The 27,021-nt window shown below is 47.0% G+C and overlaps 1 protein-coding gene across 12 annotated transcripts in view; it reads left to right on the forward strand.

The window, feature by feature from the left end:
* Positions 1-24,699, forward strand: part of ADGRL1 (adhesion G protein-coupled receptor L1) — a 159,081-nt gene extending 134,382 nt beyond the window's left edge. For 8 of the 12 annotated variants that reach the window (XM_077327352.1, XM_077327351.1, XM_077327354.1 and 5 more), the window contains 11 exons: positions 214-384; positions 1,779-1,988; positions 2,832-3,052; positions 3,628-3,694; positions 4,029-4,120; positions 11,263-11,431; positions 11,830-11,958; positions 12,108-12,204; positions 12,574-12,702; positions 13,538-13,555; positions 17,521-24,699. In XM_077327352.1, the coding sequence (XP_077183467.1) occupies positions 214-384; positions 1,779-1,988; positions 2,832-3,052; positions 3,628-3,694; positions 4,029-4,120; positions 11,263-11,431; positions 11,830-11,958; positions 12,108-12,204; positions 12,574-12,702; positions 13,538-13,555; positions 17,521-18,299 (2,082 nt within the window). In that variant the 3' untranslated portion in view covers positions 18,300-24,699. Of the gene's footprint in view, positions 1-213; positions 385-1,778; positions 1,989-2,831; positions 3,053-3,627; positions 3,695-4,028; positions 4,121-11,262; positions 11,432-11,829; positions 11,959-12,107; positions 12,205-12,573; positions 12,703-13,537; positions 13,587-17,520 lie in introns of all 12 variants that reach the window. The other 4 variants (XM_077327356.1, XM_077327361.1, XM_077327362.1 and 1 more) reach the window with 2 other exon arrangements.
* Positions 24,700-27,021: the final 2,322 nt, after the last annotated feature.

Raw genomic sequence — 27,021 nt, forward strand, 5'->3', positions numbered from 1 at the left:
GACACTTGGGAGTCTGCCTGTGCATAGGGAATTTTGCACGCAACGATAGCGTCACCATCACAGCAGGCATGTGGGCTTGCCTTGCGCACCGGTTCACTTCCTTCTCTCTAACGGAGCACTTTCCTTTATCTCAAAGTTTAGGGTCCCTATCCTGCACAGGCTTTACCGGCCACATCATTGATGACTCCCACGGGTATACTTGTTTCCATATAGGACAAGAACCACTTCAATGCCAATTGCTCTTTCTGGAACTACTCGGAGCGCTCCATGATGGGTTACTGGTCCACGCAGGGCTGCCGACTCGTGGAGACTAACAAGACCCACACCACTTGTGCCTGCAGCCATCTCACCAATTTTGCTGTGCTCATGGCACACCGTGAAATTGTAAGAATAGCCTCAATAGGGGGGCGGGGGAAGGGGAAAGTGTCAGATTGGGAGCAAGGAGGAATGTTGTCTCCCTCCAACATACAGGCCACGTCAACGTCGCTCTTCCACCTTATTAAGCGTGTAGAATCATCATACTGTTTTATATGTGTCCCATGTAAAATCCGAATGTGTGGCCCTAATATAAAGCTTAGGGTTGATTGTTTTGCATTACTGGACCACAAACATTTGTAGCCCATGTTGGGTGGTGGTTAAAAGAGGCAGACTCTAATCTGGAGAAGTAGGTTTGATTCCCCACTCCTCCTCCACATGCAGCCCGCTGGGTGACCTTGGGTCTGTCATAGTTCCTCTCAGCCCCACCTACCTCACAGGGTGTCTGTTGTGGGGAGAGAAAGGGAAAATGGTTGTAAGCTGCTTTGAGAATCCTTAAAGTGGAGAAAGTGGGGTATAAAAACTTTCTTCTGGTGGAGGATAGCTGATCAGAGACTAGCCAGTTGCAGAGCACTGCAAATTAATAGTACAAGGGTATCAGGATCAACCCACAGTGAAACCCCTCTGTAATTGCTGTGGTGGCCTCTGCACAGGGATGGGCTTATGTGGATTGCCCCTTGCTGGTGCAGCTGCAGATAAAGCACAAAGGAAAGAGGGCTTCCACCAGGCAGGTTTCCCTATCCTGGTCCCTCCAGCTGCAACCCGTTCCCCTTCCCCTTTGCCAATTTTTTTGAGAAAGCACCAGAATATTGTCAATGTGTCCTTATAACTATATTTGTATATAATAGCTATATTTGTAATAGTTTCTCTGAATCCCTAGCTTTAAAAAAAACAAACAGCAACAGTATGTCTCTAGCTCCTTCCGTTGTAGAGATATGCCTTTCCTCTTATATTTCCACAAGAGAAAGGACTAGAAATCTAAATTTAAACAATGGAAACTGGGAATTCAGAGGACCTGTTACCCATATTATTACAATGTTATGTTGACATAACAATATGCTAGTACCTATTTTTTTCAAACTTGTAAAAATTATTTTCCAATAAGCATATACAGAATTTTACAAGCGTTTTAGAAATTAGTCCTAGTGTCTTTGAAATTCTTCTACTGGTCTTTGATTAACCATTTTGCTGAACCTGAGTTTTTTGCCCCATAGTTCCATCAGTGGTTCATGTAAAATGACAGTAGTACCAATTTTTTAAAACCCAAAAGCTCCCCAAAAGTGGCAAGGAGGTAGAAGTGGCAACCGCAGGGACAGCTTCTGGGGAAATGGCTGCGCTTCCCAGCAGCACTGAGCCTGGGGCACATAACCTCTGTGCAAATGGCCGGTGGGTGTGAGTGACGGGGAGGGTGATATGGAGAGGAAAGCTGTACACACCTTGCCTCCTTCCCCTTCTCTTCCCAGTACCAGGGCCGCATCAATGGACTCCTGCTGTACGTCATCACGTGGGTGGGCATTGTGATTTCCTTGGTCTGCTTGGCCATTTGTATCTCCACCTTTTGCTTCCTGCGTGGGCTGCAGACTGACCGCAACACCATCCACAAGAACCTCTGCATCAATCTCTTCATCACTGAGTTGCTTTTTCTCATTGGCGTCGATAAGACCCAGTATGGGGTACGTGACGGTCTCCCTGCAGGATAACACAGAAGCACCATGGAATGCTTCTCAGCCCAGAGGGGGTAGAGAAGACCGACTAAAGAGCATGGGATAGGGGGGGTAGCATGGGCGAGGGGGATCCTCACTAGGAGGCAGTGTGCCTGCCAAGTCAGCTCAGCAAAAAAATTCTGTTTTAGCAGAGAGAACCAACCCATGAAGCAGAGGTTCTCAAGCTGGTGAATATCTTTCAGGCGGAATATGCGACCAGAGCCGCAAGGCCGATCTGGCCCCCATTATAGCAGCAGTAGCAAAGATCGGCACCCTCTTCTCCCCCCCCCCCAGGATGGAGCATTGAGGGGCGGTTTAGTTAAGGCTTAAGTTTTTTTTGGGGGGGGGCTGCATCTCGGTTTATTACGATTTAATTGTGTGTATTCTTGTTTTCGTGGGTTTTAATGTATTTTATTGGGGCTTTTATCTGCTGTAACTCGCCTCGGGGGAGAGGTGAGTAACAAATTAAATAATAAAATTTTTAAAAAAGGAGGAGGATCAGAAATTGTAGGTGTGCCTCTCTCTAGTGTATAGAATAGTGAATCCTAAACGTGAATTGTTTTCAAGGTCCCATACATTGGATATTGCACTTAGACTTCACTAATGGGGGAGAAAATATAGAAATTGAAGGGAGGAAGGGGAAGAGAAGGATAACAGGGGACAAATATCTGCCAGAAGATGCGGCCTGACAGTAGGGCAGGGCCATCTCATCAATATTCCAGGAAGGATTTTTACAGAAATCAGGTAGTCATTGATTCCTGCAAAAGCAAAAGTGGCCCATGCTAAAGGGATCTTTTCCCTCCTCCGTTCCAGATTGCCTGCCCTATCTTTGCAGGGCTGCTGCACTACTTCTTCCTTGCAGCGTTCTCCTGGATGTGCCTGGAAGGCATCCATCTTTACCTAATGCTGCTCGAGGTGTTTGAGAGCGAGTACTCCCGCAAGAAGTACTACTACTTGGGCGGCTACTGCTTCCCTGCCCTGGTAGTGGGCATTGCTGCTGCCATTGACTACCGAAGCTACGGCACTGACAAAGTGTGAGTATTGAGAAGACCTGAAGTGGGGGGCAGGTGGAGGTATGGGTGGTCAGGCTGGGGGGGGGGAGCATTAAAGCGCAAGTGTTTCAGCACAAAAGTGATTGCCTGTCCAAGGAAAGTAGAGCCAGAGAACTGACAAAGCATTTGTCATGCGGTGATATGTGCAATATGTAGCCAGGAGATTCTAAGATTGTCTGGCAGCCAGGCAAGAAATGCTTGGAGGTGGTTTGCCATTGCCTGCCCTCCCATCACGACCCTGATGCTCCTTGGAGGCCTCCCACCCAAATATTAGCCAAGGCCGACGTGCTTGGTCTCTGAGATCTGATGCGGATGGGCTTCCCTGGGCTCAAAGCCAGCCTGTTGAACTGGGAGAGGAGAGGGAGCAGGGCTCAGAGTGCCATGAGGGAAGCCAGGATGCAGGGAGGGGGCACAGAAATCCAGGAGGGATGCTCCGGGGAAGGAATGTGTGGGAGAGGGCGGTCTCACGACCACAAGCTCTGAGGCAGGCAACCCTTGGAGGGTCCGCTGAAGGGTCTGCACCTCTGTCTTGATACCTTCTCGCTCTCCCTTGGCAGATGCTGGCTTCGAGTAGATAACTACTTCATCTGGAGCTTTATCGGGCCTGTCTCTTTTGTTATTGTGGTGAGTCTTTAGGAATTGTTTGGGTATTCTGGCACAAGGGCTGCTTCAGGAGTCTTAAGGAGCAGACTCCTGAAAGGAGGACCAGTAAGAGAGAGCCAGTGTCTTTGCTTTAGTCTTCAGACTTCACTTTTCTTCCTGGAGCACAGAAGAGAGCCTGGCGGGGAGGGGGGGGGTCATGTTCCTCCCGGTTGCTACCACTATGGGTAGGCATTGCCTCCTCAGAGCCTCTGTCAGAGCTGAGCTCTGGAGACAGCTGCCAGCAATGGATGAGAAAGTTGCTTTCGTACCAGATGCTCCCTTCCCCTGCCTCACATCCAGCTGTGATCTTTCCCAGATCAACCTGGTGTTCCTCATGATCACTCTGCACAAGATGATCCGCAACACATCTGTCCTCAAGCCTGACTCCAGTCGCCTGGACAACATCAAGTGAGTCTATATTTTGATTCTTTCTGCTTTTAGAGTTCAGGATTTAAACATCTTCCTCTCCTAGGACACGCCTCCTGATAATTAGAGCGCCTTTGGTAACTGGGCTCTTCTAAAGCAGTTTATGGGGAGAAAGCCCAAGACAGAAAGACTCATAAGAGAAAGTAACCCACTGTGTGTTTCAAAGGACAAGCTCTTTGCCTAGATCACTATCAGTAAGCCCCAGCAATATCTCTCTTCTGACCCACATCTGGGAATACAAAGCATTTGGTCTAAAGATTAGTAATCCCAGGGTTCATTCAAATTGCCCTTTCAGAGTACTAGGAAGTAAGTTGACTCACTCCACTTACACCTGGCAATATCATGAAACAGCTATTTGATCACTTCATCAAGGGCCCAAGTGACCAATCAGTTTACAGTGAGCGGAGTGTTCCCCCCACCACCCTGCAAGGACACACATCAAAGCAGCTTCCAATCTTTTCATGTAAGAGAGGTTGTCCTGTCCATCCCACCCTCTCAGATTTAGAGTCGGGCTGCTGCATTCCAGACAGGTGAACACAGTGGTGCTGCCGGAATCTCCCAGAGGATGAAGCGAGAGGGCTACCCCTTCAAGGCTTCTGCTGCAGCTGCAAGGCTGACCAAAGCAATACATTACTCTCCTGGGTTCACATTTTCAGAGGGTTGATGCAGCAGCCCTCCTGTCTGCCATGAGAACTTTCTCTCAAAATGCAATGGGAATTCTTTGCTTTCCAGTGGAGTGCTGGGTCTTTTCTGCTTGTGACAGGAATGCACAGGGAGTTGAAGTGACTTCCATCTCCCCCCTCTACACACATACTATTTTCAGGTTTTCACATGGAGCTGCTGTTTGCTCAGTTATGAAATCACTTTTGTCTTCCATCTTCAGGGCAGCCCTACCCTGGGACTGGGGCTGGAACTGTGCAGGCTGGCCACAGAGCATTTTGGTTTTAATATCCTGTTTTTCACAATCCAAAGGAGTCCCAAATTAGTTTACAGCCACCTTCCCTTCCTCTCCCCACAACAGACACCCTGTTAGGTAGGTAATGCTGAGAGAGCTCTGAGAGAACTGTGAGTGGCCCAAGGTCACCCAGCTGTCTGCCTGTGGAGGAGGAGTGGGGAATCAAAGCCAGTTCTCCAAATTAAAGGCTGCCACTCTTAACCACTGCACCACGCTGGCTCTAATCTAAAGGTGGCTCCCCTGCCCCTTCTGGGGCTGACCCACACAGACCCAAAGCGTCATGTGCTCGGGTGGCCTTCATCCCTTAGTTCCTTTTCTGCAGCTGCAAAGTGAGGAAACTTTCCAATGTACTCCTCTTACCAGCTGGGTTTTGTGGTCATCAGTAAAATTACTTTGTGTGGTATTTGAGTGGCTTTGGCTGAAGTTTGATGCAGAGTGAGGCAATACCAGACCAACCTACCCTGAATTGTTCCTTTTGGTGTGTTAGCTTGTGGTGCCTTAGATATGACCACCAAGGTGATGTTCAGAAAGTGCTCTAAGCACAGGACCAAGATAATGCACAGCAATGAGCATGGGTTTTGTTTCCTGTGTCTTGGAAGTCCCATAATGTTGGCGCTTGTGCCACTTGCCAGCAGTCCATGCCCAAGACTCAATCCAATTAGAGCTTTCTGGCTGAAGGCATTGTCCATCTCAGTTTCTCTGAAGTCCACTCTGAGCTTGGAACCTTCCCCTTCAAGTTGTTTAACCTCCGATTCAACACCAGAGATGCGTTCTGAACCGTTCAGATGGTTCTGGCTGATAAGAAGATTCCTAGTCTGCTAGAGAGGCCTCCTGTGTAGCTCCTGTTTCAGAGGTTAGGCGGACTCAGTCACCTTCCCCAGCTGCATTGGATACTGCGTGTTTCCAATTGGAGCCTCTAGCAAAAAGACCCAAGAGGTCCAAACATGAGGCTCAAGCTGGCTTGACTCCTTAGTAGACATCAGTTGCCTGCTAAAAGGTCTGCAGATTACCAAGATGTCATTTGGGTGCCCACCACACCCCATTGCCACACTTCAACACTCCTGGAGGGTCCTTTGCAGATGTAGTTGAGGATCAGTTGAGCGTCTTTGCAAGTCAGTTTGTGGAACTGGAGTTGGCTCCCTCACTGTCATGGCAGCAGGATTCCCTTCCCAGTGCTACAGGTCATCTACATGCTGGAAGAGGTGGAAAGCTCATCAGCTGCACCCCCTAGATGCCAGGCACAACACAAGCAATCTTAGATTTTATGGAGCCAGTTCCAACTTTGCTCTCTTCTGATCCCTGTACCATGAGTTCAACAAGGAAATCTCATTATAGCTCCAAGAGTTCTTCCAGCCCATCTCCTGATGATGCTGTAGGGCAGGGGTAGTCAAACTGCGGCCCTACAGATGTCCATGGACTACAATTCCCATAAGCCCCTGGGTGGGTACCAACTCTTTGTCTAGGAGAATCTTTCTCAGTATTTAGATAGTTGCCTGAAAAGTCTATTGGCCAAGCTGATCCAGTCTGAAGTGATTAGACTCTCTGAGCAAGAGTTATGCTGCAGATGTCTTGACCAGATCCATGCAGTACTCTTCAGAAGGCATTCCTGGCTTTGTACAATGCCTCCCCCGTTGGAAAACCGATGTAAAGCGAACCCTTGAAGAGTGCACACACTGTTGAATTCCTTTCCACTATGAAAAAGAATAACCGGATAGCCCAGATCCCTGAGTGTCTTCTCACCAGCTCCTGCTCTGAGCATTTTACCTAGAGGAACCCAGTTTTGCCATCCCATTCTATAAGGCGGAAAGGCATCAAAGAGCTCAAGCACCTTATTGGGATCTTCAGGGACCTTACTGGTATTCTCCCTTGTCAAAGAGGGATAGTGTGCCATGGCCCAGGTCAGCCAGTTAACAAAACCTCCAGAGGCAGCAGCCACCAAGTTTTTTATTACCTGTCCCAGAAAATTCAGTTTTAGGAATAGGTTAGCACAGTTTATTGAAGCTTGGTGTTCCATAGGTACAGATGCTTGGGTTTTAGCTGTAATTTTTTAGGGTTACAGGTTAAAGTGTGTCCCCCTTCCATCTTGTCACCCTGCTTCCACTATAGTGGATAATACATATCATGAGCTCCATGCTCAGCTCAGGGAGCTTCTTCAGAAAGTATCAGTAGAGAAGGTCCCAGATGGCCTCCAGTTACATGGACTCCATTCAAGTTTCTTCCTCATTGACAAAGAGGATGGAGGGCACAGAAACATCCTTGATCTGAAAGAATTAAATAAGTTCTTGAAAATTTCAAAGTCTACAATGAGCTTTCTGTCTTTTGTAATTGAGTTCCTTTCTTCTAATTCATGATTTGCAGTCCTAGACCTGAAGGACACTTACTTTTACCTGGCCATTCGTCCTGTACAAGGGAGATATATGCAATTCAGGCAAGGTCCTGAGGTGTTCCAATGTACTATACACCTTTCTGATCTTGCTACCACAGCGAGGTTTTTTACCAAATATATGGATGTGGTAGTAGCCCACATGCGCACAATGTGTTGTATCTTCCCTCACTTCGATGATTGGCTTATTGTAACTCCCAGTAGGAACTAGACACATGCAAAAATATATATATTCGGACCATTTTCAGATTTGGCCCAAATCAATGCAGGCTGATTCCAAAGTATCCAAAGCACCAGTGGAAGCATCCTTCCACTGGTGAAGGAAAAAAGATTATCTGTTCTTGTCTTGCCATTGGAAACAATGGAGGTTGGATAGGGAAACCCTCTATGGGTGGCTGTAGAATGGGACCCCCTGTCTAATCTTTTTTAAATGTGGGGATTCTTTTGAGCTTTACTACAAATTGGTGCTTCTCCCTCAATCCCCTGCGCCCCACAGAAGAGACAGAAAAGGAAAATTTGGGTCCTTTTTAACTTCCCGATCTTCGCATGGCCAAATAGCACCCAAATCATGGTTTGGTGCGGTTCATTAAGAAATATGACCCTACCAGACATGCTCCTGGGCACTGCTTCTACATTTCTGTGGTGGTTCTAAGATCCTTTTGTTGGTGGTTGGAGGATATCAAACTGTTTACAGGAGTTCAGTTTGGAGTCTGGGTCCCCCAGGTCACCCTTACCACAGATGCCTCCTTGTCAGGCTGGGGTGCCCACTCTGAAGGTTTTCAGTGCATGGTCCTCTGACTGCAGAAGCCTCCATATTAACGTGTTAAGAGTTCCATGCAGCTAGATCTGCTTTTGCCTCCTTCCCAGATATCCTCAGGGGAAGAAGGGCTCTGATTCAAACAGACAATACCTCCACAATATATTATTTGAACAAGCAGGGTGGTATGGGGTCACAGATACTCTACCTGGGACATCACAGCATCTCCCAGGATGATTCATATAGTGGGAAGCCTAAATGCCAAGGCAGATGTCCTGAACAGGATATACCAGGCCAACCATGAGCGATCCATCTAGTCCAGATATCTTAGTAAAAAAGTAAAACTTTATCACACTAGGTCATTGGCCGTTGAAAATTTAAAAGCACGTACTTTACAAATTCAAAACAAATGCCACATCAGGATTTAAAACTGTCCTGAAAGCAAAGTAAAATTAATATTAACTGTATGCACTGCAAATCAGCTGTTTGGAAGAGCCACCTTATTTGTCCAGCACTCCGCTCAAATCTTTCTTGCAGCCAAGGCAAAAGTCCTGACCCTTTGTGACACATAGTCCAGATATCTTGATAAGGTGCTCAACACCTGGAAGTATCCCCAAGTGAATCTCTTTGCCAGAGTCAAGAAAGGTCCAAGAATTTTGCACCCTAATAGAAGACACTTCCCAGGTCAGGGGCACTGAGGAGGGCATTGGTGATGGGATCAGACTGTATTCTTATAGCCCCCTTTTGACCTCATCAGACTTGGTTTTCGGAGCTGTTCCGTATAGCAGGCTCAGAGCTTGTTATGTTCCCTTCTGTCCTGGTCCAATATTCCATCATGATGTAACAAGACTACAACTTGCAGCATGGAGGATTTGGCCCTAAAGCAGTCCTTTACCTCTGAGGTAGACCCAGAAAGCTTTGACTAGGTATTCCTGTTGCTGGAAATGGGTTTTGAAGCTTGGGCATCATCCTAGGGGACTTTTTCCCTTTGTCTTCGAAGTACTTTCTGTTATGGAGTATTTGCCTTAGTCAGCACAAGAAACGTTAACCATTTACTCACCTTGTGACCATCTCAGCATTTCACAAATGGATAGACGTTGGCTCCCCTTTCTCTCCCAAGTTGGCCCAGTGTCAAATGTTTTCTGTCCCACCCCCCACATTGTCCCTCAAGGCCCTTTGCCACTGGGTTTGGCCAGGTAAATGAAACCACTGGTTGAACCCTGGTCACGTTCCCTTTAGCGTCGCTCTCAAGAAAAGTGGCCTTTTTAGTGAGTGATCTGGCAGCCCGCAGGATAGATGCCCCCTCACCTATTCCCCCCCCCCCAGCCAGAGCTTCCAGTGCGTGTCTGCCACAGTCCAGAGCAGGAGGGAGTTGAACTAGGGGTTTGCAGGGGGTGAGGAAAACGTGTACACCTATTGCTTCTCCACTCTTCTCCCAACACTTTGCCTCTGTTCAGTGGTGGCCTATTGTCCCAGCGCCAGATCTGCCACCAAAGGTCCAGTTTGCCCCTCAGTTCTCAGCCAGCATGTCTGCTGGATGCCGTGTAGTTGCCTCAGTCTCACAGGCACCAATTGGACCATATCTGTAATCTCACTGCTGCTGAGTGATGCAGCTCACCAGCACCATTTTGTAACCCTTTTCCTTTCTTAAGCGCCTGAGTGTTCACCTGTCGTATTTCACAAATGGGTCTGCTCCTGAAGCTTTTTCTAAAAGTGCTGAATGTCACAAAGACTGTCATCCCTCCCACCGATTCAATCCATCACGGCTGCCTCAGTACCCTGTGATTTTGTAAATTTTTGCCTTAAAAAAAAATTCTTGGATCTGTCAGGGGTTCCCCCCTCCCCTTTTTAGCACAGAGGTGTCCATTAACTTTATTTTTTCTAAAAGCCTGGAAGTGATATTCCCACACATGCAGCAAGGCCATCTCACCCTGCTTTACTGTGGAAATAGGATATTGTGCTTGAGCACCAGTTGGGGTTGGCTCTGGCATAATGTTAATAATAGTAATGGTTCAAAATAACTATGGGCATTTCAAGGCATTGATCATTTGATGCATTTGAAAGGCTATAATTATTTGGGTTGGATCAAGTTATGCTGTCACTCAAGGGACTTAGATCTTCCCTGCTTTCTTCAGCCCTAGGAATGTGGACTCCCTGGGTAATACAACATGCTTGGAAGAGCTGATTTTTATTACCCTTTTTCACTTCCCAAAGAAATCCCAAAGCAGCTTACAAATACCTTTCCCTTCCACTCCCCACAACGGACATCCTGTGAGGTAGGAGGGGGTGAGAGAGCTCCAGAAGAACTGCTCTATGAGAACAGCCTTAAGAGAACTGTGACTGACCCCAGGTCACCCAGCTGACTGCATTTGAAGAGTCGGGAATTCTTCAGATTAGTGTCCGCTGTACTTTAACCACTACACCACACTGGCGAGTAATAGACATGGGTGTTGGTGGGCTGCACTGAGGAGGAGAAAGAAGGCAAAATTACTTCCTCCTCCATCAGCACAGTGTGAGTGAGCAATGAGGGAGTAATTCCCTGCAGCCCACTGACGTCCATGGCTATTCCTATACACAGGTCACACAACCTTGGAATCGTTCTGCTGATGATCCCTGAGTCCAAACCCATTGGTTTGAAAAGTCAGTTCATTGTGCCACTCTTGGCCTTTTGAAATACCTGTGCTATCCAGGTACACCCAGGGGGAGTCCAGGTTCTGACACCCTCAGCTGTGCAGCCAAGGCCGAATTGTTCTCCAAAGCCAAGTCCCAGTCCAGTCCAAGTCTGAGCCCAGAGGGTGAGCGAAGCTGGGGGTGGGAAATCCTGGAGTTTCAGCCAGGTATGTGTTTCTATATTGAGATGAGTATTGGGAGAAGCAGAGTCCCCTCAGTAGCAGAATATCTACACCCACTCCTGGAAGGAAGCGTCTTTGTCTTCAGCATAACAGTAGGCCTCAGTGATACCAGTTTACTCCTGTGCAGATCCCTCTTTCTGTTCGTTCACCCTGAACATGCCCTGTCTCTCTCTGCAGGTCTTGGGCACTTGGGGCCATCACGCTCCTTTTCCTCCTGGGCCTCACTTGGGCATTTGGCCTCCTCTTCATCAACAAGGAGTCTATTGTCATGGCCTATCTCTTCACCACCTTCAATGCTTTCCAGGGCGTGTTCATCTTTGTGTTCCATTGTGCGCTGCAAAAAAAGGTTAGTAGGCCCATGGGTCAGAACTGAAGGATGGCAGAAAGACTAGAACTTGTTCAGGAGAAGTGTGGGACCTCGTATGCAAGGCAATGGGAGGTGGGTGTCAGGTGCTCATTGCTGGGAGTGGAATCACAGAGTTCTAGAGACTGGGATATACGGAAGGCGGGGTCATTGAATAGGCCTGTAGGTCTTGACTGTGTCACTAGGCTTCTTGGAGCTTCCAAACAGAACTGAGAGCTATTGACTGTGCAGGGTTCTGGGATATAATTGAAGGGTTCTGCGCAAGGACTATGCCTGAGAGAGGTCCCTGCAGAAGAAGAACAAAGTGCTACACATAGCTAAGACTGTATGCGTCTCTCATGTCCCTCCTCCTTTGAATCTCCTCCCTACAACTCTACCAGGTTCACCGGGAATTTAGCAAATGTCTGCGGCACGCATCTTGCTGCCTACGGAGCCCGCCGGGAGCCACTCTAGGCTCTCTCAAGACCTCAGCAATCCGCAGCAACAACCGTTACTACACTGGAACGCAGGTACAGTCGGGCAGTGGGGTGGGATTACTGAAGCGAGGAGCCTTGGAGGCAATCTGGAGGAGCAGGGGTTGATCAGGGGATGAATGGAGCAGATGGACCCAGACTGGAGGACTTGTCTTGCTGAACCCAGAATGGGGATGTCTTTTCAGAGCCGGATCCGGAGGATGTGGAATGATACTGTAAGAAAGCAAACCGAGTCCAGCTTCATGGCAGGTGATCTCAACAGCACTCCAACCCTTAACCGAGGTGAGCAGATACTGTTACTCATCACTCCCAGTAACCAAGGCCAGAATGTGTTCTTGCACACCCACATAAAATGGGCTTATTAGCTCCAGCAGAGCCCACAAAGACAGCAGGAGATTTTCATATACGTTGAGGCTTACCTTAGCAGTTAGCAAGCCCCTGCCTTCCTAGCTGGCAGAGATCTCTCTCCAGAACTCCCAACTTTCTATTAACATTCCTCGGGCAGACTGCCTCCTCCTCCTCCTCTTCCTCCTCCCAGCTGGTGAAGTTTTCATTCTTCTCTTCTCCCCTTGCCCCAACTGTCCCCCACTGCAGATCTGGGGAGTGTTGTAACTGAAATAGTAATTGTTTTGCGTGTACGACCTCTTACAGGTACAATGGGGAACCACCTGCTGACCAACCCCGTGCTGCAGACACGGGGCGGGACCAGTCCCTACAACACACTCATTGCTGAGTCCGTGGGCTTCAACCCAGCCTCTCCTCCTGTGTTCAACTCCCCAGGTAAGACCACCACCCACCACAAGCCTCCCTTCCCCTAGATGTCCTACAAGCTTCAGCTTGGATGAAGTTATGTGTACAAGCGCGAGTAAGAGTTCTACATTACTGAAAGTTTGGGAAGAGGAGAGTAGGAAGCCAAAGGACTGCCAGCCGTTCCTCCCTTTGGAGCCTAATGTCAGTAGCAGGCCCTAAAGTGGATGGCCCAGGCTAGTCCAGTTCCATCCTATCTTGGAAGCTAAGCAGGATTAGATCTGGTCAGTATTTGGATGAGAGACCACCAAGGAAGAGGCCAGCCATGACAAACCACTTCTGAATGTCTCTTGCCTTAAAAAGTCTGTGGGGTTGCCTGTAAGCCAACTGGAACTTGATGGCATTTCCCACCACCTCCCAAATACGAATCTTCTTGAGCTTTGAGGCACTGGGGTAAAGAGGCCAAGCAGACTGTCTCTGGGACCAGACCCTGGTTCATGCCACCAACAGGTGCCACAGGAAGGATGTCAGCAGTGTCTCGAGAGCTGACTTGGTGGTTAAGGGCAGCAGCCTGTAATCCGGAGATCCAAGTTTGATTCCCCCTCCTCCTCCTCTGCATGAACCCAGCTGGGTGACTTTGAGCCAATCATAGAGCTCTCAGAGCTCTCTCAGCCCCACCTACCTCACAGGGTATTTGTTCTGGGGAGAGGAAGAGAAGGCGCTTGAGACTTCTTTGGGTAGTAAAAAGCAAGATTTTTTTAACAGCTCTTCCCTTCTTATATTTCATAACTGCTTTTGCCTCTTGGGTAACTCTCTCTCTTTCTCTCTCTCTCTCTCTCTCTCTCTGTCCAACTGGTGCTGCCTGCAGGGAGCTTCCGAGAGTCCAGTACGTCCCTCCTTTCCAGTTCCATTTCGCAGTAATGTTTCCTTCATTGCTAGTTTGACTGGCAGGCTGGGGGTGGGCGCAGCTCAGATGTGAGCATGTAGCTGGCGTGTTCAGCCGCAACCTGCCAGACGCAGGAAGCGTTCTAAGCAGGACGACCATGCTGGCTTCTAGCAGGAATGCCTGGTTACTTCCTATTTCTCTGGGGGTGGGGTGGGGGTGGGGGTGGGGATGGGGGGCATCCTGATTTATGCAGTTCCTGCTGCGCACACTAGATGGAGATGAAAGCATCGGCAGAGTGCAAGAATGCAAAACGATGACCATCCTTCCCATCCTTGCATGCTGTATTAAAGTATAGTGGGCCTTGCACGCTAGCTTGTGCCGCTGCCCCAGGGGGCTAACCATATCTGAAAAATGCTTCCTCCAACCCTCGATGTGACCCTTAATTGAGTGGAGACATTTGGCTATGTACCCTTTTATCAGGCCTCCTCCACTGACCAAGCAAATTGTTGCCTGCTCCATAATGCATGTGGCTGCTCATGGCTAAATTAGAGTATACAGCACGATACCTAGATGCTTCTCAACAAATCGTTTAACACGTGTGCATCCTTCTCAGGCTAAGCAGGCATCCGTTTTTAAGAACACTTTGCTGAGAGTAACCCCCATTGAATAAAATAGGATTTATGTCTGAGCTTCAGCTGACAATTGCTCTCCATGTCTCACTTCAGGGCAATAACTAGGGTGCCAGCCTCATGTGGGACATGGGGATCCCCCCAGAATGGGGATCCAGGTGACAGACATTGGTTCCTCGGGAGGGTGGACTCTATGGTGTACCCCATTGAAGTCCCCCCTCTCCAAATCCTGCCCTCTTCAGGCTCCACCCCCAAAGTCTCTAGGGGTTTCACAACTCAGAGCTGGCAACCCTAGTGATAACTCTGTGTGGTCTCTGGTGTCTAGAACTCAGGGAACAAAGGACATTGGAGTGTCTATTGTTTCATTTTGAACTCTGTGGAGAGCTGTGTGGTTTACTTGCCTTGTGCTGAGAAGGAGCAAGCGAAGAAGATGCCACTGGTCCTGCACCAAAAGCCCTGTCAGCCTCCTGGTCAGCAGTTGCTTCCAGCTTTTGGGGAAAACATCTGACTTTTGCTTTCTCTCGGAGGGATTGTTCTTTCCCACTGAGCAAAAGCAGCTGCTGCTGCCATGAATAAACACCATGTGGACGTTGTTTTCTTTAGCTGCTGAGGGGAACTTAGGGATGCCACAGATTGCATGTCAGATATGGTCAACAGTGGAACATATTAGTTTGTTTCCTTGTTGTTGAATGTATAGGCTGCCCCTCTCCATATGGTCTCAGGGCAGCTAGCAACAGTTTAAGGATTAAACCTATACAATATAAATTACAAAGCATAACATTCAGCAATTTAAAAAATTAACCTAAAGAATTTTTAAAAATTAGACTCTACTTGTAGTCTTCCTCTAACACGCCTGGAGCCTAAGCCAGTGGTAATGCTAGTACCAACCAGACGCCCGATGGAGGGAGAAGGGTTCCAGGAGAAATGGTAGTCCTTGGCCTCAACCAAATGCCTGGTGGAAGAGTGCTGTTTTACAGGCCCTTCAGAACCTAAAGAGTTCCATAAGGTCCTGCGCCTCTACCGGCAGCTCATTCCACAAGGCTGGATCCAGGGCTGAAAAGGCCCTGGCTCTGCTTGAGGCCAGGTGCACCTTTCTGTGGCTGGGGATTGCCAGCAAGTTGGAGTTTGCTGAGTAAAGAGTTTTGTTGGGGGGGGGGGTCGTATTCAGAGAGGCAGTCCCTCAGGAATGCAAGTCCCAGACTGTATAAAGCCTCAAAGTTTAAGACTAATACCTTAAATCTGTTCCGGAACTCAACTGGCAGCCAGTGCAGCTGCTGGAGGACTTGGCACGTTCATATGAGACAATCAGCTGTGAGCCATTCACGTGGCCTGATCGAATGACAGTGAGCAACTTGGGCGCCTGCCAAAAAACTTTGCACCGATTTCCCCCCCAAAACTGTGCATGTGCAAAATGCTGTTGACCCATGTAGACTGGCAGTCCTTACCTAAAGACTACTTATTTGAACACCAAAGTATAAGATTTTTTTTTAAATACAGCATTTCTTGACTGATTTACATAATGCATAAATTTTCACTATCTATGACTGTATTCATATAGTGAGCTGCCATTTTTTCCTGGCTTTTTCAACTGCCATGACACCTGACAGCAGTATCTAGCATTCTTAAGATATATGGCTGATGTCACCACTTTCTTTTCTTTTTCTAAAGTCAGTCTTGAACCCTTTTCATTATAGATATAAGGAGTAACTTGTAGGCAATATATGTCTCCTTATAACTCTGGAACTGAAGGGGCTAGAGAATTACTTTTTAAAAAATGAGTGCAGGGACTTCAGGGATCGTGGCAATACCATGTCAGAATGCTAGACAGCAATAGCCCTAGCAGTTACTTTTCAAAACCACTCAGAGCCATATTGGAAGGGTGGTATAGAAATATAAATAAATAAATAAATAAAAACACTCGTCAAGAGTCTTCTGATGGTATAGCAAGAAACACGGCAGCCGTAACGGAAGGAAAAATTGATAGTGCTGTATTGCCCTTTTAGGAAGGAATACAGGGAAGCAGCCTGGCGAACAGGCATGGACAGGCCAACAAATGGTTGAATTGGCCCCCAGAAAACTGCTACTTGGTCTGAGACAGGTTTGAACAGAATGGGAGTGGGGGTTTGAGCATTCTTGCCCAGGAGCAAGGATACCATAGCATATACAGCAGTTGCACCTTTTCAACTCCTCACACGAACACATGAAACTGCCTTATAATGAATCAGACCCTTGGTCCATCAAAGTCAGTATCGTCTACACAGACTGACCACAACTCTCCAGGGTCTCAGACAGAGGTCTTTCACAACACCTCCTGCCTGATCCTTTCATTGCTAGAAAGTTCAGCCTTCGTTGAGGGAAAGGAAAAAATGTTCTATAAATCTGTCTTGCATACATATAAGACAGGATCTATGGAGTATAGTTACCTCACTCTTAGCTTAGACTTTTGCCACCAGGGATTTGTCCTTTGTCAACAGATGTGCAGAGGCCTCTACCTACCAATCTGCATAGTGAATAAGCGTTGGGAGGAATCCCATCTGAGTCAGGTGATTTGTGGGGTTTTAAAGTTTTTCTCAATCAGAGATCTCAGTGAGTTCAATTTTTAACCGGCAATTGAGAGCCTAGCTCATTGCACAAATGGACAGCCTACCCGAGAAGAACTCCTAAAAGGCCCATGAGCAAATAAGGTTGAGAATGGCTGCTGTAACACTATTTTATTTGTTTGTTTGTTTATTAAATTTCTATCCTGCCCCATCTCGTGACTGTTGTTTAGTCTCAAGTGACTAAGCGTCCTCTGCTCAGTACAGGATGAGGGTGAATTACCCCGATGTTAGCTGAGAAGACTCCACTCCCATTCACAGGTTTCAGGAACAAGCAGAGACAAATGGCAAAAAAATATAGCAATTGTAGTGTGTGGATGAGGTGTAAGAGAACACCTTGGTCAACAAAGGAAACACACACCACTTCTGCTCTTGAAAAAACCCACAAGATTTTTCCACTGCATTTTTTAAAATTCTCAATCTGAGTCATTTCAAGATTGCTTTTCTGCTTCTCCAGCTACTGTGTATAATAATGCTATACATCCCTTATAACCAACTACATCAGTACTTTTACTTGACTTCTGTACAAAACCTGCCTAGTTCTCATGTAGCTACGCATGATGACTTTAAATGCTGCTCATGCATCTTTTCTTTCTTGTATACACTGTGCTTGGGCAGATCTTCTGGCTGTTTGGACCTCAGTTTCCAAGTGACTGCCTCTACTCCCTAACCTGAGCACTAGTTCACTGCTTCCCATCTCCTCCCCACACTAATACCCATCTCTGTGCCCCTCTCACAGAGCACCCCCTGAACAACAGCCGAGACGCCTGTGGCATGGACACCCTCCCGCTCAATGGCAACTTCAATAACAGCTACTCCCTCCGCAGCGGTGACTTCCCAGCTGATGGCACGAAGATGGCTGACTGCCGACGCAACCTGAGTGATGCTGCCGCCTTTGAAAAAATGATCATTTCTGAGCTGGTTCATAACAACTTGAGGGGAGGAGGAAGTGGTGTGGTCAAGGGAGGTGGGGTTTCCACAGAGCCCTCCAACCCCCCTGCTCCACCTCCCCCTCCCAATGTAGCAGCAGGGGGAGGGGGTACCAACAGTGAGGATGATGCCATTGTGCCTGATGCCCCTTCTTTGACCCATGAGGAGAACATGGAAATTGAACTCATGTATAAGGCCTTAGAGGAGCCACTCTTGCTTCAGAGGGCACAGTCCATCCTCTACCAGAGCGACTTGGAGGAGTCGGAGAGCTGCACAGCTGACCTGACAGAGGGGGGTGACGGCCAAGCCCCTTCGCCCAACAGGGACTCTTTATACACCAGTATGACCAACCTGAGGGACTCCCCATACCCGGACAGCAGCCCCGAGGCAGTTGGGGAAGTGCTCCCTCACGCCCAAGCCATCAATGAAATCTACTACACCAACCGGCCAGCCTTGGTGCCACGCAACCAGCTTCAGGCCTACTATCAAGTCCGGAGACCCAGCAATGATGGCTACTTGGTCCCAGGAAGCTTAGAAAGCCCAGCAGTGGAGGGAGATGGCCAAATGCAGCTGGTGACCAGCCTCTGAGGGGCCAAAAAAGGGACTGAGGGACCATACCTCCCCCAACCCCAATACGGCATCCTTGCCGTGACCTGAACATTTTCATTTTTTCCTGGAGGAAAGGGTAGGGGAAGAAGAGAATGGAGCAGGGTTGGGGGATGAATGGAGGAGAGAAGTGGAAGAAAGAGCTGAGTGTGGTAGAATGCTTTTCCAAGAGAGGGCAGCCATTTTGTCCTGCTCTCCTCCCATACAATTAGTTTTCCAGACAGCAAGTGGCACATTACCTGGCGGGTTGTGTCAGGCAAATGCTATGGAGGGAAGAGAGCAGCGTGCAGGCAAAGGGATCAGACATTTTAACAATACCTCCTAGAGACAGGGCAGCTGGGTGGGGGGAATATTAAATTGAAAGAAGAAAAATTTTAATCATTCTGAGTTGGGTTTGGGGGTCTTACTTTGTTTTGGAGGGTTGGGTGGTACAGAAATCAAAGCCATGAGGGTGCGATCGGCAGAGAATGGGACACCTGGGGAAATGCCCTACTTCCTGGCACAGTAACCATTCTCTGGCCACCCCTTCCCCATGACTTGTTGTTCAGACTAGTTCAAGGGACGGATGGGGCCTTATGGCACTTGGCCTGGTGGGGGGATAGATGCAACTGTTGCCAAAAAATATTCCAAGAGAAATGAGGGGGGGAGGCATGTGTGGGGGAGAGAAAGGAGTTGTTCAGATTGTGCTCAGCCCAGAATTTGCTTTTCAGTATTGGTTGACTGTCACAGTTTATCAATAGGACTTTGGATTTAGGCTGGTAAGATGGCAGGAAAATTTTTCCTTTATTTCAAAAGAGCCCACGTAGGAATGCTTGACATGCACCACTGTTTCTGGGGAGAGGAAGAAGTAGCAGTGAGGTGGCTATTTTTAGATTTGATTTGATTTTTGTGGCGGCATTGGGCAGCCATTCCCCTCATTGCTGCTTTGGTAAGCAGGCTGGAAATGAAACTGCACAGAATAGAGATGATTGGGAAGGGAAGGGGGATACCTCCTCCTTTGTTGTCTGTTTAACTCTGTTCCCTCAGCCCCCCCCCCTGCCCCCGCACTGAATTCCTGCTCCAACATTTAGCTGTGATGCAAGAAGAATGATCTGTCCTCCTTTCTATTTCATTCCTGCCTACCGAGAAGCAAAAGCCAGGAGTACCTGCAATGCAAATATGACTGCCGTCCAAACCCATTCGGGACCAGATGGGGGAGGGGGAGTAGGAGTGTTGAAACGAGAACTCTTATTTTTTTTTCCACACTGGATGGATTGTCCTTCAGCAAAAATGACATAAAGGGAAGAAAGAAAGAAAAACAGCAACAGAAACAATAACCCAGACTGCACTTTTTCCCCCAAAGGAAAAATGAAATAACAGATCTCCCTCTTCAAGCACAACTCCGACTTTTCTCACCGACTCTTTTCCCGAGAGAGTTGGTGAAGCAACCAGTCTCACCTAGAGGCATCATATCTCTGGGGCGGGCGGTGGGCGGGGTCAGAATGGGTTGGGAAGGGGGGGGATGTGATACCAATTGAAATGCTGTAAATATGAAATCCTAAAAACAACAAAAAAAGAATTGATTTTACTCACAAAAAGGTTAAAAAAACAAAGAACTTTTCTGTCTGGGTTTTAAATATATCTATATTTATGTTACATATATATAGATATATGGTACTCAGCTCTGCTCTAGCTCCATGTGTGGGATAGGAGCATGAAAGGGAAAAGAAAATCCCTGCTGTGACAAAGATGGGGCAGGGAGGAGTACTCCACTAAGAGCAGATTTCTACAATCAAAAAGGAAAAAAAGAAAAAAAAAACATTTTGGCACAATTTTTATGTCATATATAACATATACGGCATCATTTCTGTGACCTTAAAGCATTTCCCCTTTCCTGCTGGAGGAGGTATCTTTTTCATGCATCTCTACATGAAGTTGATTATTTTCTCATTCACTGTGGAATTGTGGGTGGAAAAAAAATCAAAACCCATTTTTGTTGCAAGACCCAAAGATGCTGTAATACTGTAGGTTCCAGGAAAATCCTTTGCTTTTCGGAACTGGTGGGTTGGGGGAGACAGAATGTTGTTTCATTTCATTTAAAAACAAACATGCATATCATTTGTATTTATTTGAAATTTTTAGGCTAATAGTGGCCCGGCCACATTGCATTGACAAGGGAAGTGGTGTGTGGTTTTGCTATTTGCCACCTCAAAGTGTTAAGTTTCCTTGCATTTATTCTGTTTGTATTTTTCCCCTTCCCCTTACTAGTAGCATTTTGGGAGATTGTCAAATGTAGAGGTTAGCCTTTGAGGGGAGCACCTTGAACTAGGCAGAGCCTTTCTCTTGCCACCAGATGGTGGAGAGAAAAAAAAGAGCCATCAGCGCTTATCACCTGTAAGTCTCTCCTACCCCAGTGCCACTGCTGAGAGCCAATCAAATCCTGCACCTGCCCTGACAGTGGCCATGCAAGCCACACCTCTTTGACACTGAAAGACAAGCCTACCCCTGAATTAATGTGATTTTGGGGGGGGGGGGAGTTGTTCAATGTTCCCCTGTGCTGTCAGTAGGCCGGGCCTATTTGCATAGCTTCCTTTCTTCCCCATTTAACTTCTAATTCTTCTTCTGTAAATAGGAGCTGGCCATATACTCATATTGGCTTGTTCTTCTCTGCTCGGAGCCAAGATGGAAGTTAGAAGTAGAAGAGCATGCATTTGTGGCTGTCAAGGAGATAACCCGAAATGACATGAGAGCGTAGAATCTAATTTTGCAGTGTTTAGAGCCTAGAAAGATAGGGTATGGCCAAGATACTCATACTTCCCCACCTAGAGAATTTTGAAAAATCTATCTCACAGCACAATCAGATTTCTGGCTTGGGAGACAATAGAGTCAGCATCCTGTTAAAGTCTTCAGGCATCTTTTATTTCATAGGTTAGATTCAGTGGAGGAACCTCATCATTCCCCCCCGGCAAACCTTTGATCTCCCTGTCATGCTACTCCCAGGGAGCCTTCATCCCCAGGAGTGACATGGGGAGTAAGACTTGAACTCTGTATTTTGGTCCTTTTCCCCAAGAATACAAAGGTTTCGGGTACTTTTTTTCTTTTTGGGGATGACTTTTTGTTCAATTGCATATTGAATACATTTTAATTGTCTTGGGACTCCTTGACATCTGATCACCCTTTTTTACCACTCTTTTGATCTTAGTCCCCAACACACTCATTTACTTTCTTAGGGACACACCTTATTCCAACTGAGACAACGTCTGAAGTATCTATTCCACTGTCATATTGTGGTTCTTTTTATTCCTTTCCCCATACCAAATGGCCTTATTCATCCCACTTGCATTTGCTGCATTGGCCCAAGGAAGGTCCTATGTTCAGGAAGCTCCTTGGCATTATTACCAAGAGGAATCTCCATCTGGAAACCTCACATTCAAAAACCAAAGACGTATTTGCCCTCTTGGAGAGAAGCTAAGGAGGTGGAGTGTTTACCAGCCCTACCTTAATGCCTGGCATTTTCCAGTCTAGTACTAGATGTAAGTAGCCCACACTGGAGTTTTCATTTTAGCATTGACTAGCAGGAAGAAGTCAACACGTTGATGGGGTGATACCTCTTCTGACCTGATGGCAAAGGGACATGTGAGGAGAGGTGGCTGTTTTGAGAACAGCTGGGGGTACAACTTCCAGAGGCTCCCAGTTTAGAATTGCCATTTCTGAGCATGGAGGAGGCATGCACATCTGCAAACACACATGCCACTTGCAGAGTGAAAGGGACTTCCTAAATGTTTCCCCATCTTGCTTTTCATCCACAACTCCTCCCCTTGATAATCAAACCCACTCCAGTCCATAGGGAATGGTACTAGGAAAGAATAGCTGCCCAGCTCAATCCTGAAGGATGGAGGATTCCCACCTTCAGAGGTAATGAAATACTCTGAACGTGGGTGAAGATTCAGTTGTGACCAGGGTTTTTCCCATCCTTAGCCTGTGTCATAATTATTTTGAGGAGTAGCTTGCAATTTTAATTCCCCCCTACACACACACATGCCATTCATTGTTTTCTAACTCTGTCATCTTGTGTTGTTTTGCAGGAAAGCTACCCCACCCCGTTGGTCACTTTAGCTGCCCTTTTCTAAACCCCCTCCCCTCTTTTTTTTTTAACAACCTTCATAGACTAAGGGAAGCCAGAACTGTATGTCGTATTCTCAATGTGGATGCACCGTAGGGTTATCCAATGGCATTGTGATACTAGTGGTTTTAGTTTTATGTTCCTCATGCCGCATTTGCATTTTTCAAATTGAAGGGATATTGTTGAACTTTCTGCTATGACCCTGGACAGGTCTGTAGCCGTTAAGCAACCTGTTGAGTTCCATGAGCTTCGTATGACTTCCCCTCCTATCAGTATAAGAGACTCCTCCAAATCACAGGTGATTGAAATACAAGTGTCCACTTCTCCTCCTCCCCGGGCCTTCACAGTGCAGATGTTCCCACTCCAGTAGCAAGCATTGCCAGGTGCTTGCATCCAGATGGATACTTTCCAATCAATGTGGCATTGCCATCCCCAGAAGGAAGCAGGGGTGAGTGTCTAGTCTAAACCCTGCGTGGACAGAATTAATACTTCTGTAACTTTGTACAGACTTTGTCATTATAGCCTTTTCGAATTTATTCTATATCATCATTGACAGCAGAATGGTGTTTGAGGGGGTGGTCCATAGGAAAGAAATACGCAAAATAGTAGAGGGTAGCAGTCAGCAGATGGCCCCCTTCTGTACCTCTACTGGTCAGCATTCCTCTGTTTTTATGGCAGCAGAAGTGAAAGCTTCCCCATCTGAACACCTTCTGTGTTCCCCAGACAACCCTTCCTGTGGTTGTCGGTGTCTCTTGCCATTGGGGATCCAGCCAGCACACCCTTTTGTGGCAAATTGGGGAACTCTTTCATTGTGGCCTCTGAACTGCCAATCCTCAGAGACGCTATTCTGCCCTCAAAGATTTATGTAAATCCATCAATAGACTTTAGCACAAGGGTTCCTTTCAGCGTCTCAAGAATCATTCACTCTCATTGGTGCGACTCAGACAGGCAGCTGATCAGTCCAAATTTGTCCTTTAGCCATGAGACTAGACTAACATACAGGGCCACATCTAAAGCGAGGATATAGCCTTGGTGTTTCCCATCCTTCTGAAGATGGTTGGGAGGATATCCTATGCATCTCCCCAATTACATTGCAGTAAGCTCACCCCAGTCACCTTTTTCTTCTCTAAGAACTGGCTTTTTCCAAGCCAACAAGAGAGGCATTTATGCATAAGCTAGTTCCAGACAGCACTACCTCTAGGGCAACATTAGAATTCAGGATCTGCTGCTTTGAAGCATCTGGAGCAGAGGCAAGCATGCCTTGTTCCCTCTGTGTGGGAGTAAAACATCCTCCTCTGCTGGAAATTCTCAGACTGCCTCTGAATTCCTCTAGTATGGGGAGAAAGGCTGGGTCTTCTGCAAAATCTGCAATAGGATAAGCATAAAAACTGAACCAGCAACCACCAGCTATAAAAGGTGGGGACCCATCTGTCCTCCCTACATAACATGTTCAAGATGTCTGCTCCCGAGTAGTGGGGCCTTCTTATTTAAAGGAGTCCATTCTCTCATAACTCAGCAGAGGAACATCTGTGAGCCAAGTTTACCATATTGGCCTCCTCCTACCAGCAGCTCCTCATTCTTTAGAGGTTGTTGGTGTCCCCCTGCCCCCCCATGCCCTCCATTGTGTCTTCCCCTTGTGGATACAGCAGTGCCATGGGGGAGGGGCAATATCTAGAAGGCCATCTAGCAGCAGTTAGTGGACCTTAATGCCAGCTCTTTATCACTACATAGTTACAGAGAGGCGTGAACACCATGACGTGAAGCTCTACAGGCACATGAAATGGATGCCAGAAGAGGAAGTTGTTGGCAAGGCAGGAAATGGTGGGTGATGTAGAGCTCCAGGCTGGTTGCCTATTTGGGCCACGCTGCACCTTTGAAGCTCCCCATCTCCACCCGCATCTCCGTTGTCATTCCTAGCTCCGTCCCCTCCAGATTAGCCAGCGAAGCTGTGCCTTTGGAATGGCAGTGAGAAAGCCTTTGCCCATGAAAACGGGGCTTACTGGGGAAGGTTTGTGGTTCATCCTCTCCTTTGGTCCCTCTATATCCTACAGGTTGGTGCTGATCCATTTCTATGTCCACACCATTGCTTTTGTCCACTTTTGCCTTTTGCATTTCTCTGTCTTTCGGTTCCCTTCCTTTCAACATGCCAAACCAATTTTGGGTCGAGTGCATTAAACAGAAAAAAAATATAATAATGAAAAATTTAAAAATATTTAAAAAATGGAAACTTGTTGAGTTACAAAAAAAATAAAACAATAAAGAAAATATGATTTCTTGGAACTGCAGGTCGTTGCGAATGTTTCTTTGTTTGCGAGGAGCAAGTGGTGTAGGGTGGCAAAGCAATGGAGCACTAAGGAGATGGTAGGGGCTTGAAGAGCCGGGGAGCAGCATTTCAGATTAATTCATACCATTCGCCAGGCCCTGACACTGCTCAGCCATACACACTAGACTTCGGTTATTTTAGGGTGGCTTTTCAAAGGAATAAAGAATGATCCCCCATAGAGGCTTGTGGCTGGGAGCTGAGCCCAGGGCACAGGCCACCCATGTGGGTCAAGGCTCTGGCCCAGAACCCAGTCCAGTGGAAAAGCTGCCCCATCAGACTCACTTCTGGCTTTTCTGGTAACTGGCCCGAAACAAAAACGTGCTGATGTTCTTTGCCATAGTCAAGAGTCAACCATAAGTCAGCTCTGTCCTGCATGTGCGTAGTGAAAGCTAGTGGGAAACTGGGAAAAGGAAGCCAGTCCCAATTGAATTGACTGATAGGTCTTGTGGAAAGAGCACTGGGAAGAGACAGCTACTGAAAAACAGCCAGGAACAGAACACATGGAGGCAAAAGGCACCATCACAAATTGTATGTCTCAAACATCTCTCAAAAACACTTTAAAAAAAACCCTGGGCAATTCCACACATTGAAAAAAATTAGTGTTCCACCAGCGCAATGGTGTAATGCTATAAAATAAGGCGCCTCTGGCCATTCCTCACCTCCTGGCTCTCTCACTTTCCTCTGCCACCTTCTCGCACTTCTTAGCACTCCACACGCCTTATTGAAATGGCGGAAGAAAGCAACGTGCTTTACCCTAGACTCTCCTCTGCCTGTCAATCAAGCCAAGCAGCCAATCACCTTTCTCCATGTTTTAAAGGGCCCGCAATGCCAGTTTTTGGGTATTTTTTTTAGTAAAACTTCTCTGGAGACGCCTGTGAACCTAATCATAGATGCATAGTGAAAAACAGGTGGGTAACAGCCAGGAACAGAACACCTTCATAAGACTTAGTGGAGGCAAAAGGCACCATCACAAGCTGTATGCATCTAATTATAGATGCATAGTGCTTTTTTAAATGCCACCCCTTCTGCAATCATGAGCCTTGAATCTTTTAAAAATGAATCTCGAGCCTGATTTTTTTTGGGGGGGGATTTTAGAGAGACATCCTTTGTGTGTTAACTGGTAGGAAAAAATGTTTTTGCTCTGCCTGGAGGACTTAACATCTATTTGTTGCTCTAGGCTATTTGCTTTAAAAAAATATATATTTTTTTAACCCATCCCTGGGAAAAGGGAGAGAGAGGCGGGTGTGAGGGTGAGTACTGGAGACGGAGATAGCGCTGCTTCGGCTCCGTACATTTCCTTGGCATGTGGCTTGCTGGTTGCTCTCCTCTCGCTCGTGCTACAGAGTTTGCGGTATCCACTTTATGCGCTTCCCCAACTAGCACTTTAAAATAGAGGACGTAGCTACCGGTTTGCTGCTGGAACACTGGATGTTGACAACATCGTGAGAAACACCAAAATATAGCATCTGCAAAAGGTAATCATTTCACTGTATTTTGGGGGTGCAGAATGGCCCCCTGTGTTCCCATGGAAGACAGGTGTAAAAAAGTGCCAGCCTTGTGCAGGGTTCTGTTTTTGAATTGTGTGTGTGCAGGAACAGCTTGCAATTGCTTACCAACTACAGCTACGCATTCTGCAGAGGCCTAATGGTACTGTTTTAGAACTAGTAGACCATAGTGCCCAAGAGGTCTCACTGCAAGTGCAGCATTTGTTTGTATTTATTTATTTATTTATTTATTTATTTATTTATTTATTTATTTATTTATTTATTTGATGCCCTCCCCCGGGGCTCAGGGCGGTTTATTTAAACTTGCTACTCAGGAGTCTCTGAATGGATGCTTCTCTGGCATCTGAGAAACACAGGAATGTGCATTGAGCATGGGTGCCAAGTTTCTTTCCCAATACATATTATTTCAGATTTGTTAGTAAGGACATTGACTCTAATGGGAGGAAGTCATGGTAAACAGGCATAGTTAAAGAGCAGCTGCAGAGCTCCAAGATCAAGACCATGTGCACTAGATACTCCCTTCCCCCAGTACACCACTGTAGTCAGGTCACTGGGAGAGATTATTTGAAAAACACCAGGAAGTTCCCAATCTAACTATGCTAAAGACACAACTCCTCCAATGGCCCCTGCAGGACATTCTCCATATTCTGTTCAATCATGCACACTACAGATCTTGCATCTTCCAACAGTTTTTACAGCCACTGTTTTGTTTTTGCCCCCTATCCCCAGCCTTACACTAACAAAGCAGCCACCATTTTATTTTTTTCTTTTGCA

Source organism: Paroedura picta, chromosome 3, assembly GCF_049243985.1.
Source record: "Paroedura picta isolate Pp20150507F chromosome 3, Ppicta_v3.0, whole genome shotgun sequence".
Classification (NCBI taxonomy): Eukaryota; Metazoa; Chordata; class Lepidosauria; order Squamata; family Gekkonidae; genus Paroedura; species Paroedura picta.